The sequence below is a fragment of the Chiroxiphia lanceolata genome, chromosome Z (genome assembly GCF_009829145.1).
Source record: "Chiroxiphia lanceolata isolate bChiLan1 chromosome Z, bChiLan1.pri, whole genome shotgun sequence".
Lineage (NCBI taxonomy): Eukaryota > Metazoa > Chordata > Aves > Passeriformes > Pipridae > Chiroxiphia > Chiroxiphia lanceolata.
The window spans coordinates 55,872,670-55,890,712 of NC_045671.1; the positions used below are offsets into that span (position 1 = coordinate 55,872,670).

General features: G+C 37.9%; 1 protein-coding gene across 1 annotated transcript in view; it reads left to right on the top strand.

The window, feature by feature from the left end:
• The first annotated feature begins 233 nt into the window (after nt 1–233).
• Nucleotides 234–18,043, top strand: part of COMMD10 (COMM domain containing 10) — a 108,179-nt gene continuing 90,369 nt past the window's right edge. Inside the window, exons 1-4 of the mRNA XM_032676109.1 lie at nt 234–298; nt 481–571; nt 3,299–3,409; nt 5,116–5,271. Of these exons, the coding sequence (XP_032532000.1) occupies nt 267–298; nt 481–571; nt 3,299–3,409; nt 5,116–5,271 (390 nt within the window). The 5' untranslated portion in view covers nt 234–266. The remainder of the gene's footprint in view (nt 299–480; nt 572–3,298; nt 3,410–5,115; nt 5,272–18,043) is intronic.

Here is an 18,043-nt window from a genome sequence, read left to right on the forward strand (position 1 = left end):
ACTAGACTTTGGAATGGGCTGCCCAGGTAGGTGGTGGAGTCAAGACCCCTGAAGGTGTTTAAGGAGCTGGACGTGGCAGTTAGTGCCATGTTCTAGTTGACAAGGTGGTGCTCGGTCACAGGTTGGACTCGGTGATCCCAGAGGTCTTTTCCAACCCAACTGATTCTGTGATTCCGTGGGTTCACGCTGCCCTCTCTGCGAGAGGAGCGGAGCGGAGCCGTTTGGCCCGGCCGGGCCGCCGTCGGGGGCGGGCCCGCGCCGCAGTCATGGCGGCGCCCGTGGTGCCGGAGAGCGACAGGTACCGGCGCTGCGGTTCCCCCGGGCCGCGCTGTGGTTCCCCTGGGCCGCGCTGTCCCGGGCCGGGCGGGACAGGGCGGGGTAGGGCAGGGCAGGGCAGGGCAGGGCGGGGCAGGTCCCGCCGCGGTGCCGGGGCGCGCCGGGGACAGGGCCCCTCTGACCGCCCCCTGTCCTTCCGCGCAGCATCCGCAGGGCCGTGTCGCTGCTCAACGCCGTGGACTCCGGCCGATTCCCGCGGCTGCTCTCCCGCCTTCTCCAGAAGCTGCACCTGAAGGTTGGCGGGGCGCAGGGGGCCTGCGGGGCCGTGTCCCGCCGGGAGGGGCGGGAGCGGGGCCGGGCCCGGCGGCGCTGGGGCCGCGCGGCTGCGGGCGGAGCCTGATATTTCCTCGATTAGAGGATTTTAGGTCTTGATTTCATTCATCACTAATTTTTCAGAGCTATTTCAGATGGATTAAGTAAGAGCCGGTAACTACTGGCAGAAGGTGAATGGCGTGAGGGCGAGTGGTGCTCGTTAATAACCCGAGGCCTCCTGGCGCCGGTGCCTCAGGGCGCTGTCAGGACACGCGAATTCCTTGGCCTTTGGCACAAACCACGCTCCTGCCCTCGCGAGTGTTGTCCACAAAAATCGGATTCGTTACCGAGTATGCAGCAAGCCAACAATTGCACACTCGAGAGAGACATTGATTGTTTATTTCAGAGTTGTGCAAGGCTGGGTGCCTGGTGGAATTTCACAAATCAAGCACACCAACTACCAAAACTTTATTACTATTTATACATTTTAGCAAACAAAGGAATTAGTGTTCCTTTGCTGCAAGTTACATAGTAGTCTTATTACTTCGTATGGTGTCTTCTATTGGTTAATGATTCCATCGTTTCTCATGCTAATTAGTCCACATGCTCAGTTTCTCTCTTTTGGAGCGGTGGGTCACTTGGGTCTGTGGCTGTGAGTCCGTGGTTGCGCTCTCCCGTTGCCAGAATTACCTTTTACCCAGTTGAGTGGATTCAGCACAGTTGCTGAGTTGGCTTTGTTAGTTTCCTCCTTATCTTTGGAGTTCTGCCAAATGTCCTTGTGGACCCTAAATTCTGCATTCTTTGTTCTTTCCAAGCTTCCCAAGCTTTGTTAACCTCCCCCTAGGTCTGAGATCCCTGAAGCATTTGAACCCTAAACCTTAAAAACGCAAGTAATTTGTTTTTCTAACACCTGGACATCACTTAGAGCTTGTTAGCTGCTCTCTGTTTTGCGGATTAAATCTTCTTTCTTAATGTTTAGGCTTCAAAATATACGAAGATCAAACATCAAAGAACATCCTTTCTAAGGAAAATTTTACATATACCACATTGTATATCACGAGGGAAACACTAAATGCATATTTTTGTTTATTTTTCTACATTTCTGTATATCCGTCAACCAAAGCCACCTGTGAAACTGAGGTTAAAAATAAAGCCCAGAACTTTTAGTGAATATTTTTGTCACCTTTACAGAAGATATTTGTAATTGCACAATAAATAAAAAAATAATAAAATAAATCAGTAGTAAGTTTCATTGTACAGTGCCAAAATGTCAAATGGAGACTAGGTCTAAACTTTGCACTAAATATTGCAGGAGAAACTGTAAGATAAATCTTACACCAGAAATATATTTTGTCAGTTTTGTTGTCTTTCAGTGTTAGATTTTGTTTATTCCCTTGTTTTGTGTCCAGAAAAAGTAGAATAAGAAATATAGAATTTGTTTTCTGTACACATGCTGCAAACTAAATGTTAAAATATTACAGGTTAGGAGCAACATGGAAAAAAATGTGAATGTATTAAAGGTTATAATTCTGAGGCTATAAGGATTCATTTGATTCAATTGCTGAGGTTTTTTTCCTATCAAAATTACTAGCTTGGATGTTGCTGTTATTGCAGAGTTTTATCGGTTGTTTTGCATGGATACTAACTCATCGGTAACTGCGAACTGCCACTAACTTCTTTTTTTTTGTTTTGATTGGTTTGTTCTTTTTTACTACTCCATAGCATTTTAGTAGCTCTTCACAGTTTTAATCAACATTTACATGAGAGACGTGGTCTTTGTAATTTAAGCAACTCAATCTCCTGAGTAGTTCAGCTGACCTTTCTAAAGTATTGAAGTATTTAGAGCCGGTTAAATTGCTGGAAACTTTAAATGAACTCACTTTCCTTAACAAAGCAGACACTGTGTTTCCCTCGAACAGCTAATGATTCAAATAATGTATCCATTGTGATACTCTTGTTATGTATGTTGCAATCATTGAAATTTGTAATTGCCTCATTTTTTTATTCTGACAGCTGAATTGATTTTCTTGTTTTCTTTGCAGTTTTGCATTACTAAGCGATCTAAATATGGTGTTTTGTTGTCTCTATTATAGATTTGTTAGTAATTACATTTTAAAAGAAGGCAATATCTGCATTTAAATTACTGTTTAATTTTATCTCGTATAATAAGTACAACTGCTGTATTTTAAAAGTACAGTACATTCTTAATAGTCTCCAGTAATAGAGTAGTTTGTAGACTCAAATCTGACTTAAAAAATAAATATGCATTAGGCCTTTCTTTCCTTTATAACAGCATGGGTGGTTTGTAGAAGGATATCTAGAGTGGAAGAAACATACACAACTAACTTCATTGCAGTTTTGCCTTCTGTTTTCTCTGGGGTCTGACTTAGGTAATGGACTTAGTACTTGTCTTATTTTTATTTATGAAAGGTGGTTGAATCTGATAATTGAAAGAAAAATATTTCTTTAGTGTCTCTCAGGTGCAAAGAGAAAGCATTTTCTTCTGCTATATTTCAAGTAATCCTGTGGTACTGTTGGCTTTTAATTTTGATTTTCAGTGAGAGGAATCGCTTGTATGTTTCTGTTGGAAAAGAACTTTACTTTGCTATTTCCATTTAGAAACAACTGGACAGCCACTATGTTTTTATTTAAACAAGTAAGTTCTTGGTCCTAAAATGAAATATTGTGACTAAACGTTTTTGTGCTTCAGGCTGAAAGTACCTTCAGTGAAGAGGAGGAAGAAAAACTTCAAATAGCTTTTTCATTGGAAAAGCAGGATCTTCATCTGGTTCTTGAAACTATATCCTTCATTTTAGAACAGGTATTTGGTTTTCATCCTTGTGCATTGATAAATGTATTTTTCTATCCCACAATAGATTTTGAAAATATAAAAGTCAAGTTAAAAATTAATTAGTGGAAACATATACCTGTAGTATATTATATATGTGTTGGGTTCATGATTTTACTGCTTTTGTTTTCATGCTGTCCTGATTTGGATGGGACTAATTGCCTTTGTGGATTGATTTTCCAGCTAATGTAGATGTTATTGGTAGAAGGGAGGTCTTGCATGACTCCAAGAGAAGTGATGGTAATTATGAGATATAGTTTTCCCTCTTATTCACTGTAAATAAGTCAGCCATTTTCTTGTAAGGAAAATACTACATAACATTACTGATCACTGCTTAAGTTGCCTTAAGATTCAGTTATGGAAAACTTTGATGCCCAGAAGCAGGCCAGTACTGAGGTGAACAGGCACACCTCATGCAGCTCGAGCGTTTGGAGGAGTGGATGACTGCATGATGTAGGGCTAAATACCTTGTAAACAGGGAAGGTTTTCTAATTCTGCAGTCTACCTCTACTAAGGTTGGGAAGCCATTGTATTATGTGATAAATATGTTAACTGTCTTAAAAATTGTCACACCCATGATGTTTTCCATCCATTTCCTGTAATTATAGAAACTATAGTCTGTGCCAGGGGAGCACATAGGGATGGTCTGTTGTGGGATTTGAATCTGGTCCTTTCTTACACATGTCAGTTTATGATCACTACACTTAGTTGACACATTCCACTGCTTTAGAAGGAAAGCAAACAGTCCTCCCTATGGCTCCTACTGACTAAAAAAGTGAAAATGAAACCTGAGATCACCTCCAGACTAAAATTTTGAATTTTCGTCTCAGCCAAACATCAGACTTGTCTGTTTATTGCCTAGTCATTATTTCATCAGACTGCTTAATTTATATTATAATCATTGAAGATGAACAGAAAAAGCAGTTATTCTCCTCTAGGACTTGCTTCTTTTTCATTTAAAAAAAAAAGGAGTCCCAGATGGACTGCATGTATGCGAACATATGTATGTGTTCTTGCTGATAGCTGTGCTTTTAGAGCTACTTGTTCTGTCAGGGCATAACTTTTTTAGCAGCCCTTTGGTCTATGGACACATTAGAGATAAAAGGACTTCTGTATGGTCTTTGCCACATGTGTTGTTTCTTTTTTTTCCCTGACCTGGTGGTGACAGAGTCCTGTTTTGAAAGGGGAGACCAGCATACTATGCACCGTGCGAAACACAAAAAAATGATGCTAATAGAGAGGTAATATCTGACTCCTTCAGTTTTGGCGAACTCTTCTTATCTTTTCGTAGTTCAGGCTTACTTGAATAGTGTGAATTTGGAAAAGTTATCCTTTTTTCTTGGTCACAATTGGCTTCAAAGCCCAGGTTTTTTTCAGTGATCACTGCTTTGGTATTATGCACAGTAGAAATCTGTACAAATACTCAGATTTTGCTTGTATGTGTGTTTTTTCATAGTTTGTCTGTCTTGAGAAGAGTTATTTGTAATGTTGCATTTTAAGATAGTTATGCTTTTCTGCCTTCTCAGTTAGAGGGTTAAGAACAACAGGATGCTTGTAGTCCCCCAGTAGAGTTGCTGGTAAAAATCTTGTGTGAACATGGTGGCCATCCATGGTAGAACATATCTGGAGTGACTTGTAGACCAGTGCTCAACAACAGCAGTTATTTTTCCTCTTAACAGGCAGTCTATCATAATTTGAAGCCTGCGTCATTGCAACAGCAGCTACAGAGCATTCACCTGGATCAAGACAAAGCTGAAGCATTTGCTACTGCATGGGCGGCGGCAGGTCAAGATACGATTGAAAAGTTCAGGCAGAGGGTTTTGACCCCTCAGAAGGTAATGTTTTTGTTTGTTTGTTTTGGTGGTGTGTTTTTTTTTTGTTTGTTTTGTTTTGTTTGTTTTTCCTGAGAGAGAATAAAATTGTATTGGTTTGGTTTTAAGCAAGGAGTTTAAACTAAGATACAAAGTTTGTGAGAAGCCAGCATACTTATTAGCAATGCAAAGTAGTGCAACCAACTCACCCTTTGGAGGTGTTTGTGAACAGGCCTTCAATAGGGCAAGGGTAAAATGCAGTCATGAACACTTGTGGTGGTTTAGCTCATCAGCCTGTTGATTCTCATTACTTGCATCTGAGCACCCGCCATCTTTAATTTTGTGAGCTTGTTGGATGGTGAATTTTGTGAGATACTTCTTACAATTTTGAGATACTTTTCTATGGTGGCATGATAATCTTGCTTCCTGTGTGCCTATTACCAGTTAAAACTTGCTACATGCTATGAAGTCTCATTGTATCTTTAGCATAGATGTCTACATCTATGAGAGGGTATAATAACATCCTTTTGTTGATTCATAATAAGCCTTCAAATGCATAAGGAATTGTGTATAGAACACATAAGTGGCAGCCAAGATCAAATATTTGGAAAGAATTGTGGAACACTGACTCGCTTTTTCTTTATTTATTTTTATCATTGCTATATATGTTGTTGGGATAAGATTAATTTTGTTAGTTTATGATTTTGTTAGTAACATAGAAAAGGAATAGTTGTTCAATCATCTTGCCAAAGACTGAGGTGAGGCTGACTGACCTTTAGTTCCTGGGGTCTTACTTCTTACCCTTGAAGGTAGGAATGACATTTGCTTTCCTTAGGAAACTTGAAGATTGATGCGTGGTAGGGATGTTTGAATTTCTTTTACTTGTTTGCATGGTTTTTTTAAGACTGATTTATTCATGCTCTGTGGATGGTTGATATTGGATTCATAATGAGGCTTTTTTTGGTCAAATGTACCTTGTAGTTTGGTATGTGATTCAGATTCCAGGAATATGGGAGTTATGGAACTGGATCAGAAAATCTATTTGATGGATGCCCTGTCTTCAGCACCTTAGATGAAAGCATAGGGGTGGAATCCTCCAGTTAACCTCTTTGATGGAAATTTATGCCTCACATTATGACTTAGAAGCTGTCTTGCACCCTCAAAGATGATTGTTTCTCAGCCTTACTTACTGAACCTGGAGGTTTCAGTCCATGTACTTGCCTGATTTCTGATTTTCTACCAGTTGAGGGAAAACTGATGTTTTTTAAAACCGGTATATCCATTATCTTTTGATTTTAATGTGTATCTCTTTTGTCATTGTGAGAAATACTAAACAAGAGTGTGTTTTTTATTTCAAACAACATAGTGTGAGATTTCTCACTCTCATTCCATGGAAGTTCCCTCCTTCTAATCCTTCACGTTATCTGTCTCTGACGTACTTCTGCTGTATTTTGGAAGAAAATAATGTGAATAGGGTATGAAATAGACTTATTGGAATATTAATACTTTTTGTGGTGACTTCATAATAAACGTCTCCTTCAGAGAGAGGGACCAACATGACTTAAGGTCATGTTGAGACTAGTGAGACTGTGTCACTGGCCACAGTACTGTGGATCACATCAAGTTAAATGGTGAAGTTGGTAAGGTAGAGGGAAGGGGTGTCATCCAAAGGGACCTTGAGAAGCTTGAGGGGAGGGCCCGTGTAAACTTCATGAGGTTCTTAATGCCAAGTGCAAGGTCCTGCTCCCGGGTCAGAGCATCCCCTGGTATCAACACAGACTGGGGAGATGAATGTATTGAGAGCAGCCCTGCAGAAAAACAACTTGGAGGTGCTGGTGGATGAAAATTCTGATGTGAGCCAACTATGTGGACTTGCAGCCCAGAAATCCAACTGTATCCTGGGCTGTATAAAAAGAAATGTGGCCAGCAGGTTGAGGGAGGTGATTCTGCCTCTCTGCTCCTCTCACCTGGAGTGTTAAATCCAGCTGTGGGGCCTCCAGCAGAAGATAGAGATGGACATCTTGGAACAGGTCCACAGGAGGGCCATTAAAGTCATACAAGGGCAGGAACACCTTTGCTATGAAGACAGACTGAGAGAGTTGGGATTGTTCAGCTTGGAGAAGAGAAGGCTCCAGAGAGACATTATTGTAGCCATTCAGTACTCTAAAGGGGCTACAAGAATCAAAAGGGGGCTTACAGGAGAGATGGAGAGAGACTTTTTACTGGGGCATGTAGTGACAGGACAAGGGGCAGCAGTTTTAAACTGAAGGAGGATGGATTTAGACTGGATATAAGGAAGGGGGTGATGGGGGTGAGACAATGGAGCAGGCTGCTCAGAGAGGTTGCCCCATCATTGGAAGTGTTCAAAGTCAGGTTGGATGGAGCATTGATCAATGTGGTCTACTAAAAGATGTTCCAGCCCATGACAGGGAAGTTGGACTAGATACATTTCAAAGGTCCTTTCTAATCCAAACCATTCTACGAGTCTATGAATACTGGTTGTTGGGGTTTTTTTCACTTTCATATTCTTTTAAAAATACATACAGGCTTTCTGGTTATCACTAGCATATTTGGTAGGGACTTTTACTGACCTGTTCAGGTGGTGCGGAGAACTACATATGAATTTAGAACTCAGTTTATGTGATTCTTTGGTACTTTCTCTTACCATGTGCTTCTCTGTACACTTAGCAACTATGAATTTTCTTTTAAGCAGCTTTAATGGATGTGTCCATGGGATTGCTCATGTGGGTCCAAGTGTAGAATAAAGGTCATGATTAGTGTTACTGAGGTCTTCATAGTTCTGTTCCAACATGTGAGGATGTGCAGGGAAACTGTGTACAAGACAGAGCTTATGAAGTAACTAAGAAAGATCTTGGAATTTTCTCATGTGGCAAAATAAAATCCATGTGGCAAAATAATCCTGAGTCTCTTCTGACACCTGGTACTTACAAGTTGTCCATTTTGAAAGTATTGAAATGCTGGCACTAAGCCTATTTTCTGTAGTGTACAGAAGAAGGACCAGGCAGTAACCTTTCTGTTTTAAGATAATAAAAAATGGCAGACAGTTTTTTTTTTATCAGGGGTATGGTTTACACACTGAGCAAACATTGGAACCTGTGCTCAGGTTTGGACTCAAGACCACTAGTTATTATGAGAAGTGATTTCTTACAGATAATTTGCCTGTATGGATATGTTATTTCTCTTAAACCAGATTCTTTTTTTGCCTATATAGTAAAGGTTGTTAAAAACCAGTATTCTGAGTTCGGGGTATGTCAGTTCTGTGCAAGGGATGTAGGTGGTAATGTGCTGGTTGATCCCTTCATTAGGATGGCAAATCAAATTGAGTTTGTTGGACCAACAGAACAGGTATTTCCTAGAGTCCTGATTAGTTGAAGTTTTCTGTGGCATGTTGGACACTAATTGTTTGAGAAAAACTGTTCTTTTTTGAATGTAGGTCTTTTTTGTGCACACTGCTTAATAAATAGGGATATTTTTTACTCGAAGATTGAATAAAAACTGTAGAGTTAACCAAAAATTCAACAGTTTAATACTATTAGTTTTCTCACTTCATCTTTTCATTTTTCTTCACTGAGCTATTGGCAGTCTTCAGCTGCACAGGGTTATTAATTATGTATATTCTGCTGTGTTAATTGGTTCATTGAATCCTTATTCATATGGCAGTCCCTGTATGATATTATTTCTACTGTATAATGCAGTGCCAGTCAATCAGAATGACGGAATTTTTATTATTTTTTTCCTTTGAACACGTTCTTAATTTGGCCTCTATAATGACAGGCAAGTGATAATAGTCCAATATCAATCTGATTGAGTTTTTAAGTAATATATCAGTTTAGAAATGAGAACACATTGATCAGATTGCAATGTATTTTCTCCTCTCTGCATAGAAGAGATTGACTTTTAGTAGGGTTCACTCTGAATTCTTACGGCAATTTTTCATCAATTCTGTTGTTTTTCTCCACTTCCCCCTCCCCTTATATTATGTTCTCTGTATGTTTTTTTTGTATTCTGTGCAAATCTCTGTTTTAAAGGCAAATCCAACTAAATGCCTCATACCTTTCTTGTTTTGGGAAACTATTCAGGGTATCCTTAAAATATGTGTCATGAAAAAGATGAAAGTCTTATGTTGCCAAGCAGGAGAAGCTTTTAATAGCTTTCAGACAGCATTTCTTAATATAATGATGCGTGGGAATGCAACTAGTGAAATTATGTACCTAAAATTCTTGACAGAGCTGTCAATTCTGTATCTTGAGTGCCTGTTTGAAGCCATATGGGAAAAACTCTGAAAGTGGTTTTCTCAGAAACTGGCCTTCTTGCTAATGGGTGTATATGTAATGTTAATATGCTAAATTCCCTTTGGTAAAGGCTGGCAAATCTACAGAAATAGTCTGAAACACTTGCATACTGTGGTGGTTATAACAAAGAGAACTGATGTATTCTGTGTGTGCATGTTGTGGCAGAAAATGCTTTCAGATATCAGAATAATGCAAAATAGGAGGAATACAGCTCAAACAGAAAGAATCTTGGTTTCCTTGTTGTGTCTGATCAACACTGTCATTCTTACAGTGACAAGCAGAGGTCACAAATAGTGTTGTACCTATGGGCGTTGTCACAATGAATTGTGAACCCACTTACATTATATGATGCCATCACAAAGACAATGCAAATGATGAAATATGTACTAAAGACACAGCTTTGTACCTGCTAAGATTTATTTTAGTAGCCAGCTACAGCACAACTGAGTCTTATTCTTTCACTCAGCTTTGTAAGTAGGAATTTTAATTGTTTACAGTTTTTAGGTACTACTTGAGGAATTTTTAATGAGTTTCTTCCTCTCCTTGCCCTTTTCTGTCTTTTGAAAAAGGCTGAAATAAGTTTTTGAGAATGTTTTAAAACATCTGAAACTTTTGTTCTGTTCCTACATGCAAAATAGCATCTTTGAAAGTTGCAAAAGAGTACCATGCTTGTCTTGTGTAACTTTCTGTGTAATATAAAGCATAATTTTACCTCAGTATGTAAAAGAGCTTTTGGAACAGGGGTCTGGTTGTGATTTCAAGGCTTGAAATGACAGGTAATTTCTGGGATCTTTTTTATGTTTGATGAAAATGTCTGCCTTATCTCTAATTGAAATCTGTCTAACCTTCCCACCTTGCTATATATTCTTCTGCTATGACTTGATTAAAGTGGTCATAGTGTGCATTTTTACCGCAGCTCTGTGCCAACACATTTCCCAGAGACGGAGTGCACCACCACATTTACCTTTCCACAAAGGGAATCCTGAAATACTGGGGTTGAGGAAACTTGAAGGCTGTTTGTAATGTTTGTTATACAGTCTCTTTCTACTTGCTTTCAAAGTAGCTGCTTATCAGTAAAAATCCATTTAAGATGAAAACTTGCAGTAACTTCACTGAGGGAAAATTCTTTTGAAGTTGCTGTGTAGCACTAGTCTTGCTCTACCAATTTCATGTCATATTATTTCTTTTGTTTCCTCCCTTTTGAAGTACATTGGTACTTTTTGGTGTCTGTCTTTTTCTTTTTTTAAACCCAAAGATTAAGAGATGAGTGGTTTTGCTTTGAATATTGAGCAAAGATGTCTGAAAATATCACTTTTCTTGGCATAAGTGCTAAGTAAGGTTTGCTCAAGGGAAAAGGATTTTATCCTTGAAGACAAAAATGGGAATTCAGAGGAAATTACCCCTCCAGGAGAGAGGTGATCTTGGATGAAGCATCTAGTTGGCTTTACGTATTCATCAATTAAGGTGGATTTAGGTACCTAATTAGTGCATGTTTTCCTTGTAGATTAAAATCTCACTCTTTTTTTTAATTATTTTTAATATGCTCTTAATATCTTCTCTGAGAGGTAACTGTGGTACTTGCTCTTTGGCTTGCTCCTGTTGCCTTTTCTAGCACTAAGTGTAAGCTGAAAATCCCAGTTTACAAAGTTAAAATGCTTACTGCTCTTAATTTTAATTTTTTATTTCCTGCCTCCTAAAATTACTGATATCACTAGGAAAAGTTGTGCTGAGAAATCCGAGGGTTTCACAGCAAACATAATGTGTATCTTCACATTAGTGAAGATTTCTTCACATTCAGTGCCTCTATCCCTATTACTTGGTTTAATCACTCAATTAAGTCTTTGGCCCAACCTACCTTCAGTCCCTTGATCTTAACAGTGCTTCTTTTGAGGCTGAGATGCAAAGCTACATCAATAGTTCTTTTTTCTTTTTCTTTTTTTTTTTAAACTTTCAGATTTTATTTTTTCCCCCCTTGGGAATTATGTTCTATTTGATCAGTGTTTTTACAGGATTCTGTAAATTCACTGTCTGTCTGCCTAACCCAATCCAACCCTTTCCTTGCCTTTATGTTACAACTTGCTCTATTTCTAGTTATTCTTGTTTACTGGTGAAAAATATAGTTCTCAGTTGCTTTTTTGTTTTGTTTGCCTGTTTGCTGATGGTCTTGCAGTATCTGCAAGATTAGTGCAGAACCTGATTTGACACTGCATTCCAATAGTTTGTTCAGATAGATAAGATCCATCCAGTGATAAGATCCATCCAGGGATTCTTATTTTCTTATGACTATCATTAAAATTTCAAAGTCCAGTCTTAAAATGTAGTAGGAGTCACTGTAGCTGAAACTTGGCTGCGCGTGTTTTCTGACTGTCTTTAACTACAGACTTGTAGTTAAAAACCCCAGTCTGTTATCCTGAATTTGTTCTATGAATGAGTGGTTGTGTGTAAGGTTTTATTGATAGTTACATACCATTTTTGTGGTGCCTGCTCCAAGTAATTTGAAGATTTGCCTACTATTTTCAGCTGAAGATGCTGGTCCTTCAATTTGTGATTCATATCTACAGATAAGATATGAGTCTTATGAGGATTTTAAACGTACCATTGAAAAGTACTTTTCACTGAAACTACAAAATGTCTTGGTAATCCATTATGAAAAGGGGATACTGAATTGTATTGAAGTTGAATATGTTTGTGCAGTAGAGGAGCAGATTTTTAACTGCTGTATACCATCACGTTTTTCAATTGCTAATAAGAAAACGGTAAAGGACTGTAGTCAGAGATTTTATGCAACCAATGTGAAAATCCAGCTGTTTTTCTGCAGACCTCCTCACCCATGGATCAGTTGTTACAGTGAGACCTACTAGAAAGAAGCTACAACATCCAGAACTTCCTTCAAAGATATTCAGACTGCCTTAGTTCAACTGAATTTGGTAGCAACAACAGAGAATAGGAATCAATGTGTTTATGCAGTCATCTCCCATGTCCTCAGTGCTTGAGTTTCCCATGGTGTTTGATCTGGGGCTTATTTTAAAGGAAACATTCTTCTTCTGATTACAGATTATTTCTGTGGTGAAGACCCTAGCTGTGATGATTGGCAAATTGTGCCTGTCAATCATTGCTGTCTCTTAAAAATTTGCCCCTTTTTTTCTGTTTTAATATTTATTTTCTATATTGAGTACACTTTTGGCTTCATCCTGCTGCTGTGTCCTCTGAGAAATGTTCTTTTTTTAAGTAACTGGGGAGAGTTTTTGAAGGAGTTCAAATCCAGGAATGTTTTGTCATCCATCTTAAATTATTCCTAAATTATTTTCATTATCACAGCAGGCAAAATTGACATTTTCATATCTAATTTTGATTTTTGATTCTGGAGTGCTGAGTGTGCTGATAAAAAGCAGAAATGGCATCTTTGGCTGAAAATTTTAGAAAGCAGAGTTAATAGTTTCCTCTAGTTTTATGCTGGCGTGATAACACAGGTGTGAAGTTAGAGTAGTGCATTGTAGGCTAGTTTTTTTTTAAAGTATAATGCACATTTAGTCCTTTCCCATTCATACAAAACTGACAGTTAATATTTTAAAAGCAAATATACATGTTGCAATACTTTCTTTAAATGAAAAGTATTCACGTATTCAACTTCAGCTTAGTACATTTTGTCTAATTAATTATTGAAAGATGGAGAAGATCCCCAAACTTCAAATGTGAGTATTCTGATCTTCTTTTTCTACAATGAATTGAGGAATACTTTGCCTTCAGTGGAGGAACTATGGCAGTTACTCTTTCAAGAATTAAACTGAGTGAAAGGGTGTCCATACTAATTTTCCTCTATGTTATTTGTTAGAAAACTGAAATAAATGTATTGTAAGTGAAAGAGCTGCACTAGAAAATTTCTTATGTTATAGATTATTCATTTCCTCCAAATATTTTGTTGGTTGGAAAACATTCTTAAATGTTTTGTGTCAGTGTGTTATATACTACTCCAGTAATATGAGACAAAGATTTCCTGAAGATGTCTTTCATATACTCTTATCTCCTACTTCACTGTTCATAACAGTTTCAATGATGATAGTATGGATGTCTTAAATTACATAAACAGCTCTTTCAATTATTACAGTAAATATTTAATCTTTATAAAGTTGAACTATCCCTCTCAAATTAGAGGGAAAAATAACTGAAATTAATTGAGTTAATATCCCAGATAAAAAGACAAAATTCTGATTTCATTTGTTAGAATTGGATTTAATTTCTCTCTGTAATTGTCTTTGGGGACACCAAAGGTATCTTGCTTAAGTACATATGGGCAGAGACACTGAATTGTTAAGTTTCCCCATTACTGCAAGCAGGTACCTCATAGAGTGCCCTTTTTGAGTTTGTCAGGCTTCATTTTTAAAGCATCTGATAGTTTTGGCTCACACTGGAGCTATTAAAGTGTAGTTCCTTATTCCTCCAGCAATCATAAATCTACTTCTTCAAGAATGGACTGAAGGCTGGGTTTTCATCCCTCTGTTATGCAGTCTCCCACTGTGTTAGTTACTCAGTCTTCACACTAAAATAGTAGTTTAGACTTTGCAATCTTAAATTGTCAATATTGACTTCAGACCGTGAATTAAAGTGGCCTTTTAATTAGGGAGCACTCCAGCACTGATGTAGTCGTGAAGCTGAATTTAATTCCATGAGTAGTGGCTGTGTGTAAGCTGATCCATGCTCTTACAAATACACCATATTTGGTAGAAATAGATAGAAAAAGCTTTATTGATAAGCATGTCAGTTTTTTTCAGGCTATGAAAAGCATAATCTCATGTGCATATAATGTGATAACATTGAAGTTATAACAAATATCAGATAATTTTGAAATAAATGGCCTCTCAAAATAAGGATTAAATTATTTGAAAATCAAATGGGTGGCTCTATATACCAGTGGAGCATGAAACTAATTTCTGTATTGCTGTAACTGTCCTACTTTATCTGAAATAGTTTATTAGGCTTCTGCCTAATGGAAGACTGTTTTCTGTGGTACCTGTAAAAAATGAGTCAGTAAGAAGTTATTGGCGATCTGTTTCCTTTATGCAGTTTTTAAAAATCTCACAAAATTTAAGTCAATTACACTGCTTCAGTGTGTCCTTAAATTAATCAAACTGTTTGGGAAGGAAAGTAACTATAGATGCACTTAAATTACCCTGGAGTGAGTCTTTGAGTGTGGACCTAAAGTCAGGAGACCTGGATGTCAGTTCTTAGCTATGCAAGTCTAAACCAGCATTCTGTGCCATAGGAAGCTACTGACAATCAAGAACAGGGGTGTCCATGTTAATCAAGTCCTTCAGCACCACCAGTACCAGGAGGGGTCCACCCCATAAGGGGTCTGCCTACAAGAGAGCTGGAGAACTTTTTACAAGGACACGTAGTGATAGAACAAAGGGTAGTGACTTTAAACAGAGTAGGTTTAGATTAGATATTATGTAGAAATTCTTTATTTTGAGGGTGGTGAGGCACTGAAACAGTTTGCCCAGAGAAGCTGTGGATGCCTCATGCCTGGAAGTGTTCAAGGCCTGGCCAGATTGTGGCTCTGAGTTACCTGGTCTAGTGAAAGGTATCAATACCCATGGCAGGGGCGTTGAAACTGGACGATCTTTAAGGTTCCTTCCAACCCAAACCATTTTATGATTAGAAGCACTCTATTTTGTACCAAGATTTGAATTTTCAGAAGGGATTTTAGGATTTATTTTCAGTTGTGCTCACATTAGTGATGTCACTGGAGTCTGATTTGACTGAACTGATGCGAGTGTTATGAACTAGATGAATAAGATTTAGTATCATACCATACTTTTATAAGCACACGGTCGTCTTCTCAATATTCACAACATGTGACCTAGTTATTCTAAAGATTACTGTTACTGGCTTTTAGTTCTGTGGGCCACAAGTTCAGTTTGCTTTAAAATTCTCCTCAGTCATGTTGGAAAACTTCAGCAGCCCCTTAGCAACTTCAGAGTAATGAAAATATTTTGCTACTTAAAAAGGCACATGTTGGAGAGTTTTGTTGCTTTAAAAAAAAAGTCCAAACAGACAAATTAAACTATAGCCCATTGACAAATACCCAATTGAAATAATACTGTTGAAAATCTGTATTATTGTATTGCTGATTTTCAAATATTAACAAATATATAGTAATGTTACCACTTTTATTTACCAATTATGTTTTGGCAATACTGAAAACATTTTTTGTTGTAGTAGTAGTAGACTTCTACAAATTGGATATGTTAGTTTGCTTATGCTATGTGTTCCTTTCCAATCCAGAGGTTTCATAAGTTTTTTTTCTCTCATAAGCATAAAACTACAGAAAACACTGCTGCCAGTTTAGAATTGCTTCTGCATTCTCTGCCCATCAGGCTTGTTAATAAGTTCAGCCCAGTAGTGTGCTTTTCTTACTTTTTGGACTTCAAGATGAAACTCTAGTTTTGAGATTTTTTTTCTTTCTGTTTGCTAAATGTTAATCAGCATTTATATTTCTCCCTGTACAAATGCTAACGGTAATTTCCTTTTCAGAGAGGCTAATAATGGATATGCCAGGGTCTTCATAATCTTTTCTGTTGCCAGTTTGTCTGTAGTGGCTTGTTAAGTAGTATTTAACCCATAATGCTGGTTAGTTGCCCACATTTTCTGAAGCATATATGTTTTCTGAATATAATGTCATTATTCTCACATTAACTGAAGACTATGATTTTATGGTTTAGGATTACACAGACCTGAAGTATACAATATTTTGTTCTATTTAGTGAAAGATGTGTGTTCTGAAAGCAGAAAATTTTGCCAAGAGAATGGAGTGCAGGAACCTGAACTGAGTAATTAGATCTTCATAATGAGTTAAATTAGAACTATAAAGTAATTGGCTGTTTCATAACTGTGTAAATGTCTGGTGGTTATAAAAACTGCAGTCATGTTGATTTTATGTGTCCAAGCAGTATTTCTGTACCATAATTCTTGCAGGTTCAGTGCTTTGTTTACTCATTGTTGCTCCTGCTTTCTCTGAGCTAATACTTAAAGCACTTTCTAAAGGGTAAATAGGTGCCAAATCACAGATTAGCTGTGGGGGGGAAATTTGCATGGTATTATGGCACCATGCTTGCATTGTGGTAAGAAGTAAGCTGTGCTGTATCAATCAGTTCTGAGAGCTGTAATACTAGTCTTCTCTAGTTTCCATAATGATTTGTTAAGACATTAGATGACCTTCTGAAAGCTCCACCTTCTGGAAGCAGGTAATTTGTAGGAAAACTCCAGTTTTCTAGTGTTCCTAGGTATAGCAATAGACAGGAGGTGTGATCTCATTATATCAAACAAGACCAAAACTAAAAAATATCCCCTTTCCCTGCTCCGGTACTGACTGAGCATTTAAACCTTTTTCTCCTGTCTTCCTTTAGAAGTACTGCACCCTGCTCCAGATATTTTGAATGGCTGAAATTGGAAGTATTAGGGAAGACATTTTAGGTGCTTGCATATTTTCTGAAATTCTGTTCCCACTCTTAGTTTTCCATATTTCACAATATTTCCACTTATTTTCTTTCCTCAAATTGGGTTCTTACCAACATCTTTTTCAATGTGAGCTTCTCAGTCACTTTAGCTCTGTTCTTGGTCCTTCCAACTTGAAGGATGACTGTTCTGGACGTTCAGTCTACTTTACTTCTCAAAGTCGTAGTCCTTTATTTCTGAGTCTGATAGCCTGGTTCTTATATAGTTAAGATGATTGTGTTTAGCCTGAATTTCTTTGCCAAAGAACATTTATTGGATTTCTCATTAATGAGTATATATTTATGTAGTTAAGAGAACTTTTTTTTTTTTGACAACTAATATAGAAACTTGTTATGTTTATCAGATTCCTTGAATTTCTTCCCAGTTTGGGTTTAATTTTTAGTAAAGTTTATGGGCAGATTAAAAGTGAAAGTAAGTAACTATGGTAAAAATATGCCAGCAAGAGACAAGAGAATATATAAAAACATAATGGGCCGTAAATGATGAGGGAAATGGTGGATTCTGTGGATGTTAATTTTGGCTATGTGAAATCCTTGATTTGTTTGGGGATCATGCTTGAAGTTTATATTAGATAAGCTGTGAAAGCTGTCTTGACATTTAGTGCACATGGGCTTTTTGCAGAGACTGACTTTGACCCAGGTGTTTTACCATAGTTATGCTAGATTGCTGGTGATCCTGTCTTATTATGTAAAATACTACATTCTGCTATCTAGCATGGAAAATAGTGTGGTGGACAGGACAGTGGGCATGAGTTGGAAGATCCCATGTTTTACACTGGAGGAAAATGACTGTGGCTATCATAGAGTTCATAATAGAACAGAGATGATATATTTATGTACCTGTAAAGGTGCCGCTCATCTACAGTTGAAGGGTCAGATCCTCTTTTAATAGGAGAACTAACTGCTTTCTAATGTGGATCTGACCTGGGACAGTTGTGGGTGGTCACTGAGAAGCACTGTGTCTGTAGGTAC